This window comes from Ambystoma mexicanum, chromosome 4q (genome assembly GCF_040938575.1).
Source record: "Ambystoma mexicanum isolate Mex_15411 chromosome 4q, UKY_AmexF1_1, whole genome shotgun sequence".
NCBI classification, from domain to species: Eukaryota; Metazoa; Chordata; class Amphibia; order Caudata; family Ambystomatidae; genus Ambystoma; species Ambystoma mexicanum.
This window is the reverse complement of record NC_090928.1, coordinates 1,093,455,782-1,093,481,578: the sequence shown is the minus strand read 5'-3', so window position 1 is coordinate 1,093,481,578 and position 25,797 is coordinate 1,093,455,782. Positions and strand designations below refer to the sequence as shown.

Below are 25,797 nucleotides of genomic sequence, written 5' to 3'. Positions count from 1 at the left end.
ACAAATAGGAATATGCTACATTACTTCCAAAGAATAACGCTACACGGTTAACATCAGACTAAAATTTTAATACACATCAAATTCACCAAGTCCATACAGCTATTAGGTCATGAACCCCAAAATATCTACATTACTGTGAGCTGCATCCGCAATAAATGACCAGCTACTCCTTGTGTGACGCCCTGTTCCTTCATGGTACACAGGGGCTACATTCACGTACAAAAAGGCAACATGGAAGCGCCTAGAACCGCAGGCCCGTCCCATTAGGTAGGCACTAGTCCAGCTGAAAGGTAGATATGTTGCTCCTAGCCACTAGTACTGCGTAAGGGCATGTGGCCCATTGGCGATCGTCCCATAAGATCGTAATGGTGCTCCACTGATGAACTCGAAGCAGCAGGTGTCGGGAGTAAAAGCCATCTGCAGGAGTGGCATACAGATGGCAGCGGCAAAAGGGGAGGAGATACCTGTCACCCAAATGAAATGAAAAACAATAGTATGGCCATCAGAACTTCATTGAATCACTCACTTCAATGATCACACCAAATCTACAGCCATATGCATGCTAGCCCACTCAAAAGGATTATTTCCACCCATGAATCACTTGCCAATCATAACAATATAAATCGAGGTGAAAACACTATTACAAACGAGTGTTTGTGTGCATGCGTCTGTCAAAACAGAATCCATGAGATGGGATTAGTAACGTGCATAGACACAAGTGTTGGAAGGCGCGTCGAGACAGGGAGGGTTCAACAAGGGCAGATAGACGATGGTCCCACTATGGCAGCTCTGCATCACATAGCGCAGGGGAAGGGGATAGATACCAAAAAGCCATGTACATGGCAAACTCTCTATTAAATCATCTATCCATACATCATTCCCTCATCCCGGTATAAAAACGCATGATTATTAACTCACATTACATTTGAAATCTCCATTGAGTCTGTGCGTAATGCAGCCTGAAAAATCCACTGTGCTCCAGCCCGGAATTCTAGTGATGTGAAGTAACATGTATTTGGGAACGTCCTGCCTTATCGTCCACTACGCTATTGCGCATCCCATACTATTCATATCAATCATTGCATTCTCGCCATGGCCCCTGTCCCAAGGACATTAAACAATAGAACGTTATATTTGCAGTCAGACCTGTGGGCGTCTCCTCGCCGCTAGCTGAAAACCGAAAGCGCTGTCCTTCGAATTCCTCATTTGGAACATCACGTCGAAAAGGCATCCGTGGGCGCTCGAAATCACAAAATCATCCATGTAGTGCGGCAGTGTGTGAAAATGGCAACTGGCTTCACTCACAAATGGGACGCCCCGCCCGTCGGTGAACCTCGGTACAGTGCTCGCCCAAAGGGGATTGCAGCTGGCACAGGTGGAATGAATCACCACAGGTGGAGGCTATACAGCCTGAAAACACATAAATTTCACACCCAACCCCCTCCCACAACCACACCCACTCCAAAATGCTACCGGCAGGACTAGCGATGTTGGGCCTGGGGGAACTGATAGCACTGCAAGTACTCCAACTTCAAGAAGAAGACGAACACCAACTACTACAACAACCGGCCGCACAGAGGAGACGCAGGAGGAGGAGGAGGGCAAGGCAGGGCCAGCAAGGCCCACCAGCACAGCCACTACCACCACGCAGGCAGCCCGCAATCCCACGCCTCCGAGCTCATCCGTTCAACCTCACTGATGAGCAGATCCACACCCTCTACCGTTTGGACCGGGACACCATAATCTCCATTGTGGACATGACACACGCTGACCTTGTCAGCATGATAGATAGCCCAACCGCCATCCCACCCCTACTGAAGGTGGTGTCTGTACTCCACTTCCTGGCCACAGGCACCTACCAGCACACAGTCGGACAGTTGCATGGCATTTCACAGCCACTGTTCTCACGGACACTATTGCAAGTGCTCGATGCCCTCCTGAAGCACGCAGACGACTACATCTCTTTACCACGCTCGGAGCAGGAGATTACAAACACAAAAGTTGGATTCCATGCACTGGCCGGCATACCGGGTTGCATTGGTGCCATCGACTGCACCCATGTGGAATTGGTTGTCCCACATGCCATGGAGGCCCAGTACCGCAACCGGAAGCAATATCATTCTCTTAATGTACAGATGGTGTGTGACTCCAACAGGATCTTTACACATTGTTGTGCCCGATTTCCTGGATTAACCCATGATTCTATGGTCTTGAGGAACTCTACAATACCCCGCTACATGGAGCGACATGCAGGGAACAGATCCTGGCTACTCGGTGAGTCTCATTCCATGCATGATAATGTGGGGTATGTGATGCGGCAATGACCTGGCAGGAAGGGGGGGGGATGCGTACGTAGCAATGTCATTCCACAAACATCCTTTCTTGTCCACATACAGGTGATGCCGGGTATCCACTGAAGAGATGGCTCCTTACACCACTCCGGAACCCACAGGACCAGCATGAGGAGGACTACAACCATGCCCACTCACGTACCCGTGTAGTCATAGAACAGGCATTCGGCCTACTGAAGGCTCGTTTCCGCTGCCTCAGCAGGTCTGGCGGGGCACTCCTGTACCGCCATGAGAAGGTTGCAAAGATAGTCATGGCATGTGTCATGCTACACAACATGTGCGTACGTAGAAATGTGCCCATGCCCCCTGACGCAGAACTGCACGCACCTGAAGATGGTCATGATGAGGCTGGGGATGTGGCAGCACCTCAGGGAGTCCGCGAGGCACAGGAGGCCCGTGAAATTCGTCAGAGTATCATAGATTCATGCTTCTAGCACTCACGCCTGGTGGCTGATACATGGACACGGGACTTGTGGCACTGTGTGTGTCTGGAACATGCACAATGTGGACTGTACGCCTATAAAGGCCTTGCACACAAAGATCAATGTCCACACGTCTCATTGGATGATAATGAAATGTTTATAGCATATGTGAAGTTATGTTACACACCCCATCGACCCGCCACCCAAGTAAGCCCAACACCCCCCCTCCACCCTCCTACCTCCCCCCCGAACACCAGTGTCCAAAGATGCTCATTGTCAGTGGGCAGACGCTATTGCAAGCCCCCTCTCCGGGTATCAGGGGCACCCCTGCCTGTGGAGCGCAGGTTCCTCCCAGATCTACGTTGGGGGCTGCCCTGGACGGAACTTGCAACGGATGATGTCTCTGCCTGCTCACGTCCATGCATGTCCCTAAGGGTTTGTGAGAGCTCAGTGAGCACACGGCGCACAGCGGCAAGTTCAGCACATACGTCTTTGTACGTCGCATGCAGTTCCCCCCTCAGGCTCTCGGTGCTTCTCTCCATTTGTACCCTCAGGCTCTCGGTGCTTCTCTCCATTTGTGCCCTAAGTGTCTCAGTAGATGTTTCTATGGCTGCCTTAGTACCCCCACATTCATCAGCATGGTCCTTGAGGAGCGTGGCCAGTTGCTGCTGTTGCACGATCACCTGGTCGAGGGACTGTTGCCTCTGCTGTGCCATGGCCATTTGCGGTGGTGTCACAGAGGGGCTGATCACCTCATGTTGCCTTGCCACAGGGCTTGTGGGGGATGGCCAGTCGTCGTCTTGTGGGTGCCCCTGCGTGGTATCCTCATGGTGTAGGGGATGAAACAAACAGGGGGATTGAGACAGGTCATGGATGGGTCCTACATCGACAGCACCGTTGTCTGTGTCGGAGCATGCTGGCATCAATGCAGTGTCACCTATGGTGCTGCTGCCATCAGAAGCAGTGCCTTCTGTGGCATCCATTGGGGGGACCTGTGGTGCTGCTGGTGTGGGCATGCTGGCTGCTGGGGTGCCTGTTGAAGTCCCCTCCTGTGTGCTGCCACTTGATTTGGGCTGCTGCCGTGTCTTGATCCGTGCAGCTGAGGTGGAGAGTCTTTGGCCGTTGGTCTTGGCCCTCTTTGCAGGTGTGCTGGTAGGGGTGTCCTGCAGCTCGTCGTTTGACTCGGACCCTGTGGTGGAGTAAAGGAGGGCGAGCGTTATTTATGGGTCTGTGGAAATTGGAATGGCAATGTATCACATGCATTGGGGTGGTACCTGAGGGTGATTTGGGTCAGGGCCTTGGAGGTGGTTTCATTTCTGTGTGGCTTGAGGATGCAGTTGTTTTGCAGCCTGCAGTTAGGGTGTGCATGCTGCACGTGTAGAGGGTGTTTTTAGGATTTTTAATTATTTATGTATTTAATGTGACTTTTAAAGTGCGCTATCAGGCCAATGTATGTGGCCGTTCTCCTGGACATGTGTTTCTGTTGCACTATGTGGCCACATGGTACTTCACATGATTGGACATTGTGGATTTAGCATTGTTTTATTTGGCCCACCTACCTGATTCTTCGGATGTCTGCACTCCTTTTTCCATCCCTCCGACTCCCTCTATGCTCTCCATTCCAATGGTGGAGGCACAGATTTCTTCCCAGGGGGTCAACTTGATGGGTGATTCCGATCCTCCCCCGGTAGCTGTGGCAATGTTACGGTTGGCTGATAGTATGCTCCGTACGCGTATCCGCAAGTCGTCCCATCGCTTTCTGCATTGCTGTGGGTTGCGGGGTGCGGTCCCCACCGCACTTACCCGCTGTGCCACCAGGGCCCATGTGGCCTTCTTGTTCGCAAGTGCCGTCCTGGTCATTTGCGTCGAGAAGACGACGGCAGCATTCTCCTGGAGGGTCTCTGTGAGCACGGTGAGTTCCTCATGGGAGAAGTGGACCTGCCGCTTGCGGTCGCACGTTTTTTTTGCTACTTTTCCCATTTTGTTTGTTTTAACTAGGGTGGCTGTCGGGTTGGGATGTGTCTCAGGGTCGGATTTTTAATGGTTGTGTTGGGATTCTGATTTTATAGGTGTGCGGCGTGCTGTTTCCCGTTCCGGCGCCATGTTTTTACTTCCGTTTCCGTATATTTACGGTCACCGTATTTTGCGATTGGCGCTCATTACGGTGACCGCTATGATGGGTGGCGGAATTGCACCTAGGGCGCCGTACGACGGCGGAGAGGGGCGTTTTGGGGACATTTCCGCCATCGCGGACTTTGCACTTCCGCCATGGCGTAATGCTCGTGCCCGATGGGTCATAATTGGCCGCACTTTACTCCATCGTGCAATGGCGGAAACGCTATTTACGCTATGGCGGTCGGGTCTGTTACTTTCCGCCAGGGTCGTAATGAGGGCCATTGTAATAATATATTGAGGTGCTAACACCATTTGCCAGCGGTTGCCACCTTATTGCCAGATAGCACTATTATGGCAGCAACTGGAAAATACCTTTCCCATCCCTATATAAAAGCCCAAACTGTTAGCTTTGCTAATGCTTGTTGTTGGTACTTATGTGGCTCTTTCTCCATGTATATAATCTACCAAACGTAGGAGCCAAGGGTGCCCCAAAGAGTCCTGCATATCCTCTGTGTTTTTAATTTGCAAGAACAGGGGTGTTGTGGAAACTGCCAGAGAGTGCGTTAAGGTTCAACTTACTCTTCGCCTTTTATTTACCAATCGCTTCCTCTGGGCATTATGCCATGCTGAGCCCTCTAAAGCACATGGGGCAAGTGTTTATTTTTACAACAGGCCGCCTATTACTGCACTAAGCGACATTCTATGACAAGACAGGAGGCGAGCATTATGCTTCATCTTCTTTTATTACTACTCCTCAGCAGTTCAACAACATATATATAAAACCATGGAAAATACCCAACAAACTTTTCCATTTTTTTTTTTTTTTTTTAACTACAACCCCCATGAGTCTCTGTAGTCCGTGCTCATTCCACCAGTCCTGATCTCCTTCCTGTACTTAGGCTCCTCCTCTTCTTTTACTGCTCTTCAAGCAGATAAGTACCTTTTCTCCACTCTCTGTACGACTGGGGTAAAATGTCTGTGTGAGAGTGGGTGATTATACAAATAAGTTGAGACAGTGTATAGGAGATAGTAGTTTATGGAAAAGAAAGAAAAAAAAAAAAAAAAAAAAATATTTTTTGGTATGAAATAGTAGTTTGTTGATAGCACGCTTAGGCGAGTTTGCTTCGAAGGGAGCTCGCGTACGCGGGCAGCCGATTCAGGGATTCACCTTAGACAAGCCGGTTCGCGAGGCGGACGGCCCCGTGTCGCATACCCGGCACCGCAGGGGCTCAGTCAGGCCTCGCGAACTACGCGGCTGAGGCCGCGGGACACTCGCGAGCCGGCCCCCGCCCTCGGGTAGGGGAAGCCGGCGCTCGCGAATCATACGAAGCCGCCAGACGGCTCTCACAGAGGTAGCCCCCACCCGCGGGTGGGCGGAGCTACCGCGTGAGGAGCGCGAAGAGCGACGCTCTCAGAGCAGCCCCCACCCGCGGGTGGGAGGAGCCTATCAAAGACGTGCCGCGCAGTACATTCTGCGTCGGCTTCGAACTTCGGCTCGGTTTTAAAAACGCCGCTAGTTCGGACAAGTTTCCCCTGATACAAGGGAAGCGCCAGGCCGTAGCGATCGGATCGCTCGGGAGCTCCGTGCCTAAGAAAGACATCACACGGCAGCTTACGGGTATATAAAAAAAAAACAAAAAAAAAACGCTACTGCTCCTAGCAGAAAACCGGCGCTACTGAGGAGAGAGAATACCTCTCAAGAGCCACTGAGCTGTGGACAAGCAAGGTGCAGCCACTGGAAAATAAAATAGAATAAAAACATAAGAGAATACAAGTAGGGGACCCTACTATCTCTAGACCATCAGGAGGGAGCAGTGGGCGTGCTAAGACACCTGATCCAGGTAATTTGGCACACAGCACTGTTTAAAAAAAAAAAAAAAAAATGTCAGAATTTGAGTGGAGCGAGGAGGAACAATCACATGACCTCGCTGCCAGCTTCAAGAAAGTGCTAGGGAGCTCCCTCATTGATGCAGTGGCGGAGGGCGTTAGGCCCCTTCAAGAAAGGCTAGAGACGCTGGAAGCTATGCTTTCGCAGCCTGAGGACAGCACCACAGACCGCAAGCGCACGCCCACAGATCCCTTGATACAGGGACACAAGGGGAGTAAGTTAGCCCTTAAGAGGAAAGCCTCTGTCGACCCCCGGGGCTCTTGGGACGGGGCAGAAGATGAGGCCCCAGAGGTGCCTGATGCGTTCGCAAAGCTGAAGGAAGCTTATCTACGACGACAGGCAGTGCCAGACCTCATGACCCCCTCTCCAGGGGAGGACAATACTGGAGATGACCCAGGCTCGGAGGAGGAGCAAGGGGAGGATCAGACCTCACAAGGAGACGAGGAGAGCGAGGTAGACTGGGTCCAGCCCAGTGGGGGCAAGAGAGCTCGGAAAGAGAAACGCTTGACTGGGGGCCAAGATGATATGTTCGACCCGGACAGCATCAGGAATCCAAGGTCCACCGAGTGGCAGCCATCCCCCCGAGTAGCTCAGTACATGGCGGCTAGGCTGCGCAAGCCATTAGACAAGGAAGTGAGACAACGGCTGCGCGCAGAGTGTCCGCGACCGGATTTCCCGGGCAAAGTAGCAGAGGCCCCCGAGCTCGACCCGAAAATGCTGACCTTCGTGTCAAAGACAAATAAGGACCCCCGCAAAGGTATCGATAGGTCCTGGAAAAGTTGTCAGGAGAAGATCCTAGACCTGTCAGGACCACTGGCAAAGATAATGGACCTCGCAGAGAGGTCCAAGGACACTGGTGAAGCAGTGGACCCGGAGGCTCTCGCCGGATGGGCGCAGAGAGCGGTCTGTCTGCTCGGGAATGCGAATTGCACCATAGCCTCAGAGAGGAGAAAGGGGCTTCTTCTCAAGATTGATTCGAAGCTCAGCGATCTATCATCGTATGAAGCGGGAGAAGGGGCGCAAGGCCTTCTATTCGGAGAGACTTTTGGGAAGGAGATGGGCCGATTCGTCGGAACATACGCCTCCCTGGAGAAAGCCCAAGCATCGATCCGCAAAATCTTTCCGAGTAGAGTTTTTGGAGGGACCGGCCGCGGTCGGGGTCGCGCAGCCGGTCGCAGTCACGGAGGAAGAAGACCCCATAATCCCAGAGCACAATACTGGGAGAACAAGGGCCAGGATACATTCTTCCCGTCCAGAGGAAGATTCCCGAGAGGTCGCAGATCCAGGGGATCAGGCCGAGGCCAAGGATTTACGCCAGGTGAGAGCGATTCAGTATCCTCCAGTTGGTGGGAGGACGCGCATGTTTTTAGAAAATTGGCGCATGATTTCAAGCGATTCCTGGATATTGCAGACCGTCAGAGGACTGCAGCTAGATTTTATAGAGACCCCAATTCAGCAGCACAGGCCACGGGGCCAGAGACTAGCCTGGCTAGACAGCGAGATCGCGCAGCTAGAGCACAAACAGGCGATAGAGAGATGCGCGAGGGAGCCCAAATTCGTAAGCAATATGTTCCTAGTGCACAGGAAAGAGAAGGTGCGTCCAGTTATAAATCTCAAGGAGCTGAACGGATGGATCGTATACCGCCACTTCAAGATGGAGGGCATACATCAGCTCAGAGACTCCCTAAGGGAAGGAGACTGGCTGACGCGTTTAGATCTGAAGGATGCCTATCTCACGGTTCCGGTACTCGAGGAGTACAGACCTTACCTAGCTTTCCGCTGGCACAGACAGTTCTGGCAATTCAAGACGATGCCGTTCGGGTTGGCGTCGGCTCCTTGGGCATTTACAAAGCTAATGAAACCCGTAGCAGCAGCAATCAGAGAGAAGGGCGTCAGGTTGATCATCTATCTAGACGACCTTTTGCTGCTAGCGGAAAATCGAGAGGTGCTGCTATACCAAACGAGATGGGTACAAGACCTTCTGATATCGCCAGGGTTCCTAGTGAATATAGAGAAATCGGATACCATTCCAGAACAGAGTTTAGACTTCCTAGGGTTTGTGCTAGACACAAAGAAAGCGACCCTGGAACTACCAGCGCGGAAGATGAGAGATATAAAGAGAGAGATCAGAGTATGCCTAGAGAGACGGCTTATATCCCTCAGGACATTGGCGAGGATAGTCGGACTATTAGCAGCATCCATTCAGGCCATATTCCCTGGGCCTCTACACTACCGAGCACTGCAGAGGCTGAAGATAAAACATCTTCAACAGGGTCTGAAATATCACCAACAAGTACCTCTAGATCAAGACTCCATTACAGAGCTGGAGTGGTGGTTAAAGAATATGGACGCCTGGAATGGACGTGCCATATTTGGAGACAAGCCAGATCTGATCATAGAGTCAGACGCCAGCCGGCAGGGCTGGGGAGCCAGATGCGGGAGTTTACAGACCGGAGGCAAGTGGAGCGAAGAGGAGCTCCTGCTTCACATAAACTGTCTGGAACTCCTAGCGGGATCGTTCGCGATCAAGGCCTTCACGAGAGAGAGAGTGAAGTCTTGTGTGCTGCTGAAGATGGACGACATCTCGGCAGTGAGGTACATAAACCACTTAGGTGGCACGAGGTCCAAGATGCTGGCGGAGTTAGCGAAGGACTTATGGCACTTTTGCCTTCAGTCAGAAGTGACTGCAGAGTACCTGCCGGGTTCACTGAATGTAGTAGCGGATTGGAACTCCCGTTACCTGACAGATTCCAGCGATTGGAGACTGGATCCAGTAGTGTTTCGGAGACTAGACAGGAAGTGGGGTCCATTGCATACGGACCTTTTCGCCTCCCGGCTCAACGCTCAGACGAGCTTATATTACAGCTGGAGGCTGGATCCGGGAGCTCTAGGGACGGATGCGTTTCTGCAAGAGTGGACAGGAGGTCCGCATTACGCTTTTCCCCCCTTCGCGATGCTGAGCAGAGTTCTAGCGAAGTGTCAGAGGGAGAAGGCAGAACTAGTATTAGTAGCACCCTTGTGGAAGTCTCAAGTGTGGTTCCCAACGTTAATGGAGCTAGCAGCAGACGTTCCCAGAGTCCTTCCCGAAGGAGAGCGACTGCTCACGGACCCAGCTGGGTCGTGTCATCCTCTGAGAGTGAGAGGGACACTCCCATTAGTCGCGTGCAGGATATCAGGAGACGCTGGGCTCTGCCAGGAATTTCGGAGCAGGCTGCGCAGCTTATCGCTGAATCCTGGGCTCCTTCCACTAGGAGGAGCTACGACGCAGCTTGGGCAAAATGGACGAGTTGGTGCAAGAACAGAAGTGTTCATCCCGTTTCAGCACCTGTAGTGGAGATCCTAAATTTCCTAGCGCATCTATTGCAGAATGGGAAAGCTTTCCGTACGATAGGAGTGTACAGGTCGGCTATATCAGCGGGACATATGTCAATTGAGGGAGTACCGGCAGGGGAACATCCAGCGGTAGTGAGACTCATCAGAGGAGCGAGATTTAGAGCGCCTCCAGGGCCTAAGTATAGTACTACATGGGACGTGGCGACAGTGCTACGATTACTATCAGACTGGCCAGCAGATAGATACCTTTCTCTCAAACAACTATCGGGTAAATTAGCTATGCTATTGTGTCTGATCTCATGTAAACGAGTGTCAGACGTCAAGGCGCTAGAGATTAATAGACGAATCTTCGGACCGGAGGGGGTTACGTTCTCCATAGTCAGGAGGACTAAGACAGGCACCTTCGCAGTCCATTACCCTTATTTTCCGGACAACTCGAAATGGTGCGTAGCTCGATGCATTAAAGAATACGAGAGCAGGACAGCAGAGAACAGAGCAGCTAGCACTACTCAGTTGTTAATAGCGCGTAGGAAGCCTTATCACGCTGTGGCATCCGCCACCATAGCCAGATGGGTCAAAGAGATTATGTGCGCAGCAGGAGTGAATGTGGACACATATGGAGCTCATTCAGTGAGAGGGGCGATGGCTTCGTCAGCCGCGAGAGCAGGAGTGCCTTTGAGTGAAATAATGAGAGCAGCAGATTGGGCGAGCGATCGTACATTTAAGGAGTTTTACTTTAAGCCAGCAGAGAGTTTGGCTAGTACAGTCTTGGGGAAGCTTTGAACAAGCATAATGCTCGCCTCCTGTCTTGTCATAGAATGTAGATTACCCCTGCTATCTGCGCAGGGAGTATTAATTCTATTAAAGACTAGGAGGCGAGCATTAAATTCCCGCCCGATTGGATGTACTGTATAAAATGTTGAGAAATTTATATGTGAGAGTACAGTACATGCGCACCACCCTAAGATTTATGATTGTGTCTTCATAGGGGAAGAGCAGAAGAATAACTGAAGAAGAGAAGACCATCAGGAGGCCGGGAGCGCACCGGCAGTTGAGTTAGAGTTCTGAAGATTCTACGCACCGTTGACGAGGATCAGTTAATGGACAGGAGTGAATATCAGAGCGAGTAAAAGCAGAGGAGGAGCCTAAGTACAGGAAGGAGATCAGGACTGGTGGAATGAGCACGGACTACAGAGACTCATGGGGGTTGTAGTTAAAAAAAAAAAAAAAAAAAATGGAAAAGTTTGTTGGGTATTTTCCATGGTTTTATATATATGTTGTTGAACTGCTGAGGAGTAGTAATAAAAGAAGATGAAGCATAATGCTCGCCTCCTAGTCTTTAATAGAATTAATACTCCCTGCGCAGATAGCAGGGGTAATCTACATTATGTGTGCCAGGGCCTCATGCAATCGACTGCACAGATGCTGACAGTGTACCTAATTGTAAATTAGTGCATTGCCAGCATACTCTGAAAGTTGGAATACAATTCTTCCCGTGTCATTGCCCACTGCTGTTTTGCACAATCTTGCAAATTCCACCAACGTGCACATCACCCTTTGCATTTAGGGAACTAACGAAGCAACTGCCCTTTGTCACTTAGTTTTCTTTGATGTTACTTGCAGAAACAGGTTTAAAGTCAGTAGGAGGTGATTTCTAGAATAAGAGCAGACTGTACCTTCATTACCAGGAACATTACAAATAACAGGAACCCAGTGTTCCTTTGGCTGTGGTTAGGACTGTTAAAACTTGAATCCCATCATGTGTAGGATGACATGTGGCATGAGGTTCCTCTCTTAAATGTTGATGAGCTGAGCATTTGTCGTAGAACAGACTCACACACCAAAGAAAGCCCACATTTCAGATTTTTCTGTCTGATCTTAAGTGTATATGGTCCAGTTTGCTTGCACCCTGTTAGCAAAGGGAAGAATGAAGTGTTCATCCAAAATAATACACAAGCACACAAACACACTCACGCATGTAGGTTTAATGTTGCACGCTAGAATAAAATTGCAGGAGTTTAGGGACTAGCCAAATTAATATATTTTCTAGGCAGGAGAACTAGTAAATATACAATTAAAGGAATATATATATATATATTTATTTGTTTTTTTTGTAACGTGCCTAATACCGTACCTGAGATCAGTTTCTAAGTGCAAATCTGGGATTCGAACCTCTGCTGCCCTGCATGGTCTTGCTATCAAGACCAGCGCATTGCCCCTTAATGATCAACCATAATGATAAACAAAGGCAGCTGCACAATGTGATGTCAACTCATAGAACTGATCCTGGCAATGTGTATTCTGACTGCAATAGTCTAAGTGTTACCTGTGATCTAAATCACTCTGGCATGTTGCCGACCTTGCATTTAGGAAAAAACTGTGGTGCCAGGTTGAAAGGAAAATAAAGTCAACAGAGCATTCACTTCAATACAGAGTTTTGTGAAATCTTCTCAGTCTAAAACCACCCGAGGGTGTTGTGACTAGGTTTTAAATGCACAGTGCTGTATAGAGGCGACTTTGCAGTGCCACATCATCAGAACCTTAACTTAGGTGAGGTCACTGGGAATGAAGTTGGGGAAGTGCTGCTCAGTCACCCTCACTGGAAGGATGAAGAACAACACTGAGCCCTCCTCTAACCAGTGTGGACATTTCCAATTGACAGCGGAGTGGGCTACTGGACAATGATGACCATGTTAGAGGAAAATTAGAATGTTCATCCATCCTTACATGTATCACTATAGAACGGTACAGGAGAACATCATTAAGGCAACAACATTATTTCACATATCTTAACATACACACATACAGGCTATCCCTATGGGAAGAACACCCCGACCCTCATTAAATGAATCTCTCCCTGGAAGGCGGATGGTGCAACGACTATCTAAGAGGGATAGCAGAAGAAATCTCCCTATCCAGTTTAACATTCAAAATATAAAAAAACAGATACAGGTCACAAGTGTACCTTATCCAATTTAGAAGCCCACAAGCAAAATACATGTGTCTTGTGCACAAGCGACAAGGGCATATGCTCTCATCTGGAATTTAACTCTGTATTTTAATCACCAGTAAATTGAGGTATGTCCTATCAGCTGAAAACCTGATACTGTTATTAAAAATTACTAACAAGCTCTTTATCGAGTGTGACAACCTCTAGAGGCAAGTCCAAATTTCTAGAGATAACAACACTTAGTATGTGACATGCACAAGGGTATTCGTTTGGCATTGTCTTCTGCATGACCTCACTCATCCTTGTTCTGGTCAGTTAAATTCCAGATGAGAGGTTATGATTGGGGATTCTCACTGGTTTTCTTTCTAATTAACTCTCACACACACTGTGTTCAGCAATCATTTCCGTGTTCGAAAATTGAAGGTTAAGATAATCCATCATTTTACAATATTAAAAGCATGCTTGTGCTTAAGTGAAGCAAAGGGTTCCCACAAGTGGGCACTAAAATGATGTCAGGAGCAAGCACTACCTACCATCTTCTGCCCCAAATTTCAGAGTCTGTGGCCACACAAAAGAAGCAAGCACGAAATAGATCATACAAAAGTAAAAATGGTGAAGAGAAAATCTAAAGGTGCGAGTGCCTCAAAAAGCCTGTGCAATGATTCACAAAGCCATAGAAGGTTGAGAGAGAAAACACAGTGTGCAACTGTACACACCATGTTTCACAGATATAAAGAAGAAAGGACTGAGGTCCCCCACCAAGATGCCAGTTCAGCCATCTTTTTAGAAGTTTCCCAGCATTAAACAGGCAAATTGCATCGCTGCTGGGTTTATCATCTGTATTGATGACATTCAGCTGCACGTACAATATGCCAAACAATGCATAACCGTTATGGTTATATAAGTAACCTTCACATGAATTAGTTAGAAGGTCGTTTTTTTATTGTGAAACAGTAGGAATTATATGTCTATAAACCACAAATGTTCCTAGGTATTATACAGGCCAACTAATTCTTAGGAATTAACAAAAATATAAAATTACCACAAACACAAGTTGGCAAGTCCAATATGCTAAGCCACAAACACAGTAGTTATGTTGTGCTGTAAAACCACCTCATTACTCATGTTCACTCTTTGGGTGCTGGCTATCTTGGACAATAGCACAAACAGAAATGTGTCCCGTTGGGAGACGGCTTATATTTCGATTGCTTTCTCTAAAATATGGAGTTCTGACCTAACCAAAAGTCGGCAATTCACCTCCCCATGTAGCTCTAGTGAGCTCACACATAGCACACCCTGCCTTCTCCAAATCCTGGTCAGCAGAGATCTGATTACACTCTTTCAACTAACAGAATATAGAAGATGACAGGCTTCAATTAATAAAGTGTAACAATAACATTCTAATTCACTGGCCTAACGTCCTCATGTTGTTATGGAGCCCATTTGGACTAACATTGTGTAGAAGGGATTTAGTTTCGCCAATGGGAGCAGACTCTGGTGAAAGGGAACAATCTGGTGAAGGTTTGGAGTCTGGAAAAGATGTGTCATAAAGTTGGGGTGGGGCGCATACACTTAGTTGTGCCGAGGGGTGCCGGAATGCTAAATACTCCAGTGTGTGTAAAAGTAAATGGTGTTATGGGCAAAAGTCTTGGAGGATAAGTGGACTATTAAGGAAGTAAATACCAGAGGGGATCGAAGGGGAGTTAAGACCAAGAAAAAGAGAGAAGTAAATAAATGTGAAGGGGCAGCAGCCTACAGCATGGCAGAACATCAATGAGAGACGGACACAGAGTAAGGGTGGGAAAGAGGAGTTTAAGACCAGGAAGGAGGAACAATGAATTGTTAAGTTGGGATGGGTGCCCAGGAGGATGTGCAATGCAGAAGTAAGCTGGTTAAGTCCAAAGGTCCTGCTTAGACTCCTAAGTTGGTGTGGACCCATAGCCAGTGGGCTCATTGACAGCCTGCAAAGTGGGTCGTGTCTGAGAACCGCAAGGCCCATTGCAATCTTTAATGATCTTGCTCCTTAAAAATTGCATTCAGGAAACCATGCCACTGGTGCCATTGGTTACCCCTATCGGGAAACCAATGGCAGCAGAGGTGGTAGTGCTATGTATTATGGGAGTAGAGGAGAAGGAATGTGGCATCTTGATGTATCATTCTTAAGTCAAGAAAGATATCACAGCAGGCTGAGAAAGATGCGTCAGCAACTTAACCCCCAGAAAGTGAGCAACTGTTTTCCCCTCGAAAGAGCTCCAGTTTAAAGGAGAGATGGTAGAATGGATGACAACAGCCACAAGAGAAGCCTGACTAGTTGTGTACTTCATTCAAGAACTCACCCCTGTGAAGTAAGTTAAACATAAGCCATGACAACCAAATGTCGAAATTCCTGGTAGACAGATTGAGGATCACTCACAGACCAGCTGTGGAGCCACCTGTATGAAACCAGGTAGACTTTATTTTACATATGTACATGGCTTGGGTTCCAGTTACTTGCAGCATATATACACGGACAGGGACTAGGACAGTTCACAAGGAGCACACCCACCAGCCATCCTAACACACCCAGCTTAGGCCCCAACTGACACACTCAGAACATTGACCAGCAAACACTCCAACATTCTACTGAGCTGCCAATCACTCCAGCAGCAACGTTCTGCAGCAAGCATAGGTTGCCAGCAGGATAGGAAAAGACCACATTAACATATATAACACTCACTACCATGTGTTGCTTCCCCTCTTGCTCCCATACACCCATTTAATTCCGCTCAAAGCCAATTCAACCTCTCACAACACCAATCAAGCTTCCACTTCAAATCTCTTCTAAGTTCTAAGTTACCAAGATATTTTTGAATTTCACATAACATTTTCCCTAACACCCACACACAATATATTCAATGTAAAACATTTAAAAATGCCTAATAAACCCAGCCTTATTTATTACATATGTTAGTGATCTAAATAAAAAAAGAAATCTCTTCAATTTATAATGCACACTAAAGTAAATAGAGAGCTAGTTTACATATGCGTACATTATGATACTCAAATAACAGAGAGAGCAGTCCAGAAAAAACACATGCACAAAATACTGCACTGATTGCCCACGTCATCATGAGAAGGGTCTCTCTTAAATGGGATTGTGTGCCATGCCCCCCAACCCAAGGATCTTTTAAAGGACACTGTACTGGATAAACAGTAAGAACAATATTTAGATTTTGCAGAGGTCCCTCAAATAATGAAATAGTGATGCATGTATTGGGGTGTTCACTGTATTATTGGGTACGTCTAATGATACCATGGTGGCCAGATCATAAACATCATAAAGCACTTTAAGCATTAATTGGTTAATTGACTGTGCCTGAGAACGTAATCAATTCTTTACAAGTAATCGCAAAGTGTTAGGTATCTATCTCTATCTATATATTTATTGTATAACACCATTCGCTCGAAGGCCTCAAGGCACTAAAAAGACAAAAAGAACAACAAGGGACAACCAAGATGAAAACGTTTTATAATTCGCTCAGATCCTAGACATACCAAACAACTTTTTTCCAATTTGTAGGTGAATAGCTTGTTTTGGAGTTGATTAATGGAGAAGTAGAACACATATCCATATGTTGCCCTCTGTATAACCAGGACTTGTGAAACGTATCTCCTTAAGGCGTTCATCTCCATACAGAAACAATGAGGACTTTTTATATCCTAGGCCATTTACAATAAAGATAGATAAGGTCTAGCTGGCCAGTTATTACTTTCATTGCTACCTTATGCACCTGGCCATTCCAAGGCAGCTAGGAATCAAATATCACTCCCAACTGGCATTGGAATAGGACAAAATGACTGAGGGCAAAAAGTCTGACCCCCATTTTTCCACAGTTATATATGTGGGGGGGTAAAGTTAATAAAAATGTATAGGGGTAATGTAAGGAGGCTCTGGGGGTCTCCCCCATATATATATTTGTGGAAAAATGAAGGATAAAAGGTCGGACTTTTGGTAGTCAGATTTTTGCATTTGGTCATTTCATGCAGATCCCTGGCATCATGTATTTCCGCTATCACTCAACAGGATCTCTCAAGAACTGGCCTCCAAAGATGTAGTGACATATCTTGCCAACATACCATGAACTTATCTCAGTCACTCCCTCATCAGACACAGCCCATTTCTGCTTTCCACCAACACAGAATTCACACAAAGCAACCACAAAAGCTAACAATACACCTAACACAATGTGTCCCCTTACACTACGCTCATCCAAACAGGAAAGTCCTCCACATACTTTCATGAATGGTTATTGCCATCCCCACTCACCATTACACCTGACAACCTTCAGGTATTTATGAGCTGCACCAGTCTGCCTAAACATCCTATCACAACCAACCACCATAAATATCCAGGAGAAAGACAATACTCTTAAACCATATGTTCTCCCCCAAAAATGATCAGAGCTTACCATGTACTATTTTTAGTTCTGTCAGTATTCTAAATCATACAAAGAACATACAACAATGTCTCTCACCCAATGCCTCTTAACCACACAGGTCTGTTTCAAATCAGACCACATCTTAGCTCTCTAGTGCCTGAGAACTAGTATGCACATTGTAGAACCAGCCATGAATCTGGCCAAATAGTCAGTTCATAGCCACATCTCAAACTCACCAAACCTTGAGATCAATCCACACCTCTCAAACTGGAAAGAATTAAAATACAGGTTAACACAAACCAAAATAAAACATCAATGTACTCCTCTAATACAGACAATCAGTCAAACAAAGATGAAAAATATATTTCCTCATCTTCTGCAGACCACCAAGCAAACAAGATGAAACATCAATGTCGATCTCTGATGCAGACCACCAATCACACCACGATAACAATTCCACTTACTCCTCTGCTATAGACCACCAGGCAAACCCAAATAAAATGTCAATGTACTCCTCTGCTACACACCACCAGGCAAACCAAGATAAAACATCCATGTACTCCTCTGCTAGAGACCACCAGGCAATCAAAGATAAAACACCAATGTCCTCCTCTGCTGGAGACCACTAGGAAAACTAAGATAAAATGTCAATGTAGTCCTTTGCTGCAGAACACCAAGCAAACCAAGATAAAACATCAATTTACTCTTCTGCTACATACCACCAGGCAAACAAAGATGAAACCCCAATGTCCTCCCCTGTTGCAGACCACCAAACAAACCAAGATAAAACACCCATTTACTCCACTGCTACAGACCACCAAGCAAACAAAGATACAACATCAATTTCCATATCTGCTGCTGACCACCAGGCAAAAAATGATAAAGCACCAATTTCCTCCTCTGCTGCAGACCACCAGACAAACTAAGATAACACATCAATGTATTCCTTTGCTGCAGACCACCAGGCAAACCAAGATAAAACATCAATTTACTCTTCTGCTACATACCACTAGGCAAACCAAGATAAAACATCCATGTACTCCTCTTCTACAGACTACCAGGCAATTTGCACAAACTTTTTGACACGTTGTTCTTTTTATTTTTGCACTCAAAATAAAAGCAAATATTTTTCTACTGTGTGTAAACATCACACTTTACACCATCTATCCCTAGGAACTCACAGCCTTATTCTGTATTAAAAACTGTACACCACAAGACCCATACCCTCAGCAACATTAAACAAGTGGCCTTCAAAAACTGCTTACTGAACTAATCACCAAAAACCTCAAACCTATCCATTGAACATTCAACACTCCTTGACTATGGCATTGTTCAAACGGCAGATGCTTTCACCGGATACGAAAGTCAATCACCCAGTTGTGAGAGTGAGTGTGTCTTTCTCATTGATTTGTTTTGCAATAAACTCAATACATGTTAATTTCACACTGTGCGTTTAGCAGCAGACTTTGGCCACCACTGCTTACAGCACTGCAAATAATCAGAGAAAGCATACAAATATGATATTTATGTGAGATAAATAAAAATGTGTTGTTCAATTAATTCATGAGTTTAACATGTATCGCATTTTTCCTTTGTGGCAAATAACAATATTTGTTCATCTTTTTCGCTGGAATATGAAAATAAATCTGAGAATGGACATCCCGGGTGAAGCCGGGTACTTGACCCAGTATATATACATATATTTATATGTGTATATCATCCCTGTTGTCATCTGTCTGTCTCTAGCTGTCTGTAACATTATTTCATTCTCTTGCTTTCACTTTCCCCTCTTTGCTTCTCTGTGTCTCTTACTTTATTTGTTTCTGTTTCTCTCTCTTTGTCACTTTCCTCTCTTTGTTTCCACCTGTTTCCGTGTCTCTACCACTCTTTCTATCCCTCTCTGCCACTCTCAATCTCTCACTCTGGATGTCTCAACTTTTTTTCTTGGCTTTTCCCCTCTCTGTTGAGATTTGTCTTTATTCTCTGTCTCTTTCTCATCACTATGCTATAATCACCTTATAATTCTTCCTCTCCCTTTCTATCAGTCTATTGCTATTTGAATATATCTGTCAGTTGATGCTTTTTTAAGTCCGGCCTTGCCACAGACTCTAAAGCCTTTCTGAGCCTTGCCTTACAATAGCTGTGCTTATATTTGTGGATTAGACCTAGGATGGTTAAAAGCACTAACTTTTCTTTTACTTTAGAAACATTTTCAAAGAACCCTCAATTTGTCATCACGGTGACCGACTTGGACGGTAGAAACCAGCAATACAATGTTGTCATTGACCTCATGCAAAAACCAATCCATCCGCAGAAGAGCAATGAGGAATTGATACCAATTGGCTTTGTAGTTTGCAGGGTAAGTACCATCTTAAACTGTGAGTACAGTTTCCCAAACTCTAGGAACAGAAGCAGGTGACCATGTTGCCATATGTAAAATGCAACACATGGTCGTCATGAACTTCTGAAACATATGGCTTTGTGGAAACGTTTGATCACAGAGTTATTTGATGGAATTCAAAGGACATTACCCATTTGTTTAGGAATTTAAGTTGTGTCTACTATTTTAACTTTCAATAGGACTTTATTTTAGCCAATATTCTATAATCTTATTTTCAACCTCCAATACAATCCCATTTTAAATTTGAAAATACTTGTTTAAGCACATGGGGTTTACAGGTTGCCAATAACATGTTGCTCTAATCTTTGTGCATGAGAGAATTGCATTGAATTGGGACCACATGATCAAGCACATTTTAAATATCCAAATTCAGTTGCTGCAAATTCAAAGAGTCCACATTCAAGCCCGTGTGTCTCAGTGGCATCTAACAACATGGTCAAACTATTTAAAATCTGCAAAGAACTGGCCAACCCTGCTGCAGTCTCTGCCCCTCCCCTTGCCTCCCAGGCCCTTTGCAATGCCCTTGCCACTCACTTTATCTCAAAAACCCAGGACATCCTGTCCACCCTCTCCACCCCTTCCCCCTCTCTCCCCTCTCTATCTGCACTGACTGACCCTCCCTCAGTCACCCCCACCCTCTTTCTCAGCCTATCCTCTGTTCTCCCATGATGAGGTCGCTAGACAAGTCTGATCTATGAAAGCCTCGTCTAAACAGGTTCCTCCCTCTTCCTCTAAAACCATCAAGGACAACATTGAAACCCTCGCTCTGGCCCTTGCCGATTTCTGCAACCTCCCCTTTGCCTCAGGATACTTCCCCACCCCTCTGAAGCACTCCTGTGTGAATCCTCTTTTTAAAAAAACCACAGCTGATCCTACTTGTCCGGGAAACGACTCTCCTGAAAATCTGTGAAGATCTTCTCTCCAACTTTGACTCTAACATTCCCTCTGTCCTCCTCCTACTCGATCTCTCTTCTGTCTTTGACACGGTCAACCATATCACCCTGCTCATCTGTCTCCGTGATAACCTGGGTATCGCCGATCAGGCTCTGGTCTGGCTGACCTCTTTCCTCTCTGATCGACCCTTTCAGGTCCAATTTGAGGGCTTCCTATCATCTATCTGCCTCTCTACCTGTCGTGTTCCCCAGGGGTCTAACCTCTCGCCCTGGTTCTTCAACCAATACCTGGCAACTCCCGCCCACTGCATTGCCATTTTCTGCTCAAATTTCCAGTGCTACGCTGACGACACTCAACTCATTTTCAGGCTGCCCTCAGCCACCTCCTCTCCTTCCCTCATCTCTGATTGCCTAACAGCCATTCAAGATTGGTGTGCTGCCAACGATCTTTGTCTAAATGCCATCAAGACTGACTCCACACTTTCCTTCTCCGCCCACATCTTTGACGTCTCTAAAAAGTCAAACTTCCTACTGCGCCTCCTCAGAGGTACTCTGCCCTTCCTCTCCTTCCTTCAGAAGCTCACTGTCTCCCAAGCTCTGGTTCTCTCTAGGTTGGACTATTTTAACAGCCTTTTCTAAATCTACCTGCCTCTACTCTCTCCGCCCTTTACAATTAATCCAGATCAGGACTGAGAGACTTGTCCTTGGCCTCAAGCCCTGGGATTGTATCCCCCCATCTCTGAAATCCCTTCATTGGCTCCCAGTGGATGCAAGGATTAAATTCAAAACCCTCTGCATTGTCCACAAGGCTTTCTGTTGCCTGGGGCCAAAATACCTTCAACTATGCCTCCATAAATATCTCCCCTCTCGAGCTCTTCGCTCCTCTACCTCTAACTCCCTCACTCTACCTCTAATTCCCTCAGGGTCAGTTGTTTTTCAAAGAAACAAACTGGGGGTAGATCTCTGTCTTCGGCTGGGGCCTCCCTTTGGAACAGCCTCCCTGCCACTCTGAAACTTGAGGAGAACCATCTCTGGTTTCGGAAGTATCTCAAGACCTTCCTCTTTGCTTCTGCCTTTGCCCCCCCCTTCTCCCCTGCTGACCTGTTTTTTTTTCTCGGCACTGTGCACCTGGCCTCCCTCTGTCCTCCGGGCCCAGGTACCTGCTCACCCTGCCACCCTCCTGCACTACCTCCGGGCCACCCCTTGCACTGGGGCCTGTATCTGTATCCATAGTCCCCCACCCCCTTTCTTTTGTTCTGCACTTATCAGACATGCTCTGTCGGCTAAACTCAGCACTTGCCACTTGCTGGCTGCACTACCACCGTTTATTGCCTTATTTATTTTATTTATTCTTATTTATCTGTTTCTCCTGTGCTCCGCACTTTCCATTTCTTGCCCTTCCATGCACTTTCCCCTTTTCCCTTTCCCATGCACTTGCGCGTTCTCAATGTCACTGGGCCTAGTAAGACCGTTGTTTTGTTCTCCCCTGTTACCCTCCCTTGCCTTGTCGCGCTCTGAAAAACGTGAGTATGAGCGTGATATAAATAAAATATCAATTCAATTCAACACCTACTTGTCATTATGTCCCAGAGGTTAGGGCTTCATAAAATCACCAATATCGGTAACAACACCCGAATGGTCACAGAATGTATCAATCTGAGGACTGTTAAGTCAATGGAATAACATAAAGGCACCATGTGATCAGACGCAGGTACTAACAGATAAGAGGGAAGCTTTTCCCCTACTGTGCACAAGCTCTCTTTCTCTGATGGAGCGGAGCTGTGAGCAGGCTACAAATGTCACTGTATATCTTCTGTAGGTGGCCAATAAAGATATCATGTCACATTGCAATGGACAACTCAAGACAAACATGAATATATATGACAAAAAAACCAAGAGAATGGATACAAATACAAGTAATTAGAACCTTCTCGTTCATAAGTTCTGTCTATAAGTACATTGAGGATGTCCATGTTGATGCATTGTCCCATATATAGTACTCATTGGTAAAAACTCTCTATAAACGAAACATGCAGTGTGCATCTTCTCTTTACAAAATGTATCATGAGTCAACATTCACATGGCCAGGATCGTTTGCAGTAGCAACATAAACAAGCATTGGCCACGCCAAAAGTGTGAACTTTTGCGTAGGTCAGGGATAGGCGTTTGTTAGGCACTGATATAATGGCAATATGTGGCCATCAGATTGCAACAGCTATAAAAACAGAGTGATTGCCTAAGCATATGACGGCAGCACTTGGCAATTTCCTTTCTAATACCATAAGCCAAAACTGGTTCTTTTTCGTTGAGTGTTTTTAACAGGACTATGAACAGAGGTACGAGCAATCGAGTACAAACATGACCCGCACTTTGGTCGGTCACATTCATTAATCAGACCAGCTAAACAGTCGCGGCCATGAGACCCCACTTTGAAATTATTTAAACATTGGGGCTTATTTTCCAGTATCCCGATCAGGGGAAAAGTTACTAAAGACATTGTTACTCATGAATGCCCGCTTTAACACCTTCGTTTCCGATCCCAGTTATTGTGCTTCTTTTGTCAGGTGGAAATGGAAAACAGACCTTCCATTCCTGCCTGCCCCATTTGCTAAAGCTCACCAAAAACATGCATTCACAGCAGCAGGTTGACATTTACAAGCTTGCGCCAATACACTGGATTAATGGGGCATTTACACTTCTTTGAAGGGCGAAGTGCAACAAAAAAGTGCACCACGATCCACCAGGTTGAACACTTTTCTTTTACACGTCCTACTGCCAATATTTAAAATTGGAAGGAAGGGTCCGATTTACGGCGAAGCGCGAAGCACAAACGTAAGTGGTCCCCCTCTGGGCAAGTTACTGTTCAATTGGGGTTTGGTCGTAGTATGTAATTCGTCGAATTCGTCAACGTTTTTGGGCCGAATTTGGACATAAATGTATGCGCGGGGGTGGGTAATCGTGATGATAAATATAGGTGGTATTAGGAGGCGAGGGGGGGCTGCGAGATCATGCCCCCCATATATGTGCGGCCAAATTGAGATGAATTCAAATTCGACGAAAAAAACTCGACCAAATCACCTAGAACCTTTAGTTGTGGTCCCGTAGTACTTAGTATTGAGTCACCCCCACATACCCACCCCCATCATGAATCCATAGACAGCAACATGGAATGTCCTATATGCCTGCAACCTCTGTGCCTCCAATGCACTCCAACAGACCCTTATTTCAACCTGATGGGCATGCTCTGGCAAACAACTCACCCCCCTTTGCTTTGTTTCTCGCTCTTAAAAAATCGGGCTCGGATTCTCAGCCCCATGTAAAATGAGAAGTGACATTTCGTGAGGGAACGACTTCTTTCTTATTTGCTGCCTATTAGCAAATAAGAAAAGTGCTGTTCCCTCGCAGAATGACACCCTTCTTATTTGACCTGGAGCAAAGAATCAGGCCATGGGTTCGCCAGAGTAGAGCAGTGGAGTTCTAACAGACCTGCGATGAAGGAATAGTGCTTCTGTCTCACACTTGTGATTATGGACCTTCAGATGCCTTCTTCACTCTCCTCTCAATGACTCAATTAATTGAGAGAAGTGTCTTTGTTTTGCTTACATTCTGCATTTGAAATTGAGATTCACCCCAATATCTCGAAGTGTACTCCAGGATTGTGTGCGTGTTTGCGAACGTGACGTTTGACTTTGAGAGATGATCAGAATGAGGCTACAATCAGGCTATCCAACAGACCAGAGAACTACGTCAACGTTTCCCATGTGTATGTCTGTTTTCTAGAGAATTCCATTTGACAAGCTTTATACATCGAGCACTTGTTTTTACCTGACCATAGCAGCCCGGAGGTCATTCTTTTGCAAATAGTGGAGATTAGTGCGAGTCTGTGCTCCTTCAATGGCCGGCAGAGAGCCTCCTCTGGACTTCACTGCAGCCTGGGTATAGCGCCAAGAGGCCACCTCTAGGTTTCATAACAATCAACAGCCTGACTAATTGTTTTCCAAGAATTAAACATGTGCTGTAGTTTTCGTTTAAGAAGGATACGTGTTAAAAGGATAGAATTGTGATAGATGTTGTAATCTGGGTGTATTGTTGGTGCTATCTTTCCAGTATGCAAATCTGGTTAAAAATAATATATTTAAAATGCATACACTAAAGCCCGCTTTCTGCTTCCTTCCCACAGATTGATCCCAAGGTATGTCACTTACATGTTCTGTGTGCATGTTCAAAAAACAGTAAGAGTGAGTATTTCCTTTTTTTTGTAAATCTGTTCTTGTGGCCGGCAGGAAGGGTGCGACCTTACACCAGTCGGCAAAAAGCACTGTAAGCAGCTGTCACTGCAATCTGCAAATTTAAAAGACAAAGCATGAACTGCAAACAATCAACGCGTGCCATGAGCGTGTAATATAGATTAAGCATGAAATCCGCTAGCAGCATTGTCCACATGGCAAATAGACTTTCCAGCACCACTAAGGCCCGTTCAGGAAATCCGACATACAACTGAACAAGTTGTGTACATGTTAATGTTAAAGGGTATTTGTAACGTGCGCTATCACCACCGGAGTGGTCCCCTAGCGCTCTGGTGGATCTGGAAGGAAGGTGTGGGGGGCGGGGGCTAGTATATAGCGGGAATAGGTAGAGCGAGAGTTGTGATGTCCTGTTGACAGCTTCAGTTCCGTTTGCAACGTTCAAGGTGCTGCAGTGCGGTTTACGGGTCGGTACAATTCCCATGTTCCGTTTTGCATAGCTATGTGTTGTTTGTTTGACGTTGCAGTGTGGTGAAGTGCGTGCAGGTTGCTGTGCAGAGAGGTGGTTGTGTTTGTTTTCGTTGGAGAAGTGTATGTAGAAATTGAGGTTTTTGAGTTGGGTTAGTGGGGCTTTTCTTTCCTCATTGTGTTGGACTTCTTTGCACATCGTCTCTGTCCATGGAAGTTCTGTAGTGGTTTAATCGCCGGGCACTGCGCATGGTGGTGGCTTTCCTCTGTAATTGTCTGGTGGTTTGTGCACATGAGGTTGTGTGCGCCCTCCC

At 46.4% G+C, this 25,797-nt stretch overlaps 1 protein-coding gene across 1 annotated transcript in view; it reads left to right on the top strand.

The window, feature by feature from the left end:
* LOC138467325 (calpain-13-like) overlaps positions 1-25,797 on the top strand; it is a 662,439-nt gene that overhangs the window by 406,666 nt on the left and 229,976 nt on the right. The window contains exons 11-12 of the mRNA XM_069607301.1: positions 19,682-19,836; positions 24,952-24,963. Of these exons, the coding sequence (XP_069463402.1) occupies positions 19,682-19,836; positions 24,952-24,963 (167 nt within the window). The remainder of the gene's footprint in view (positions 1-19,681; positions 19,837-24,951; positions 24,964-25,797) is intronic.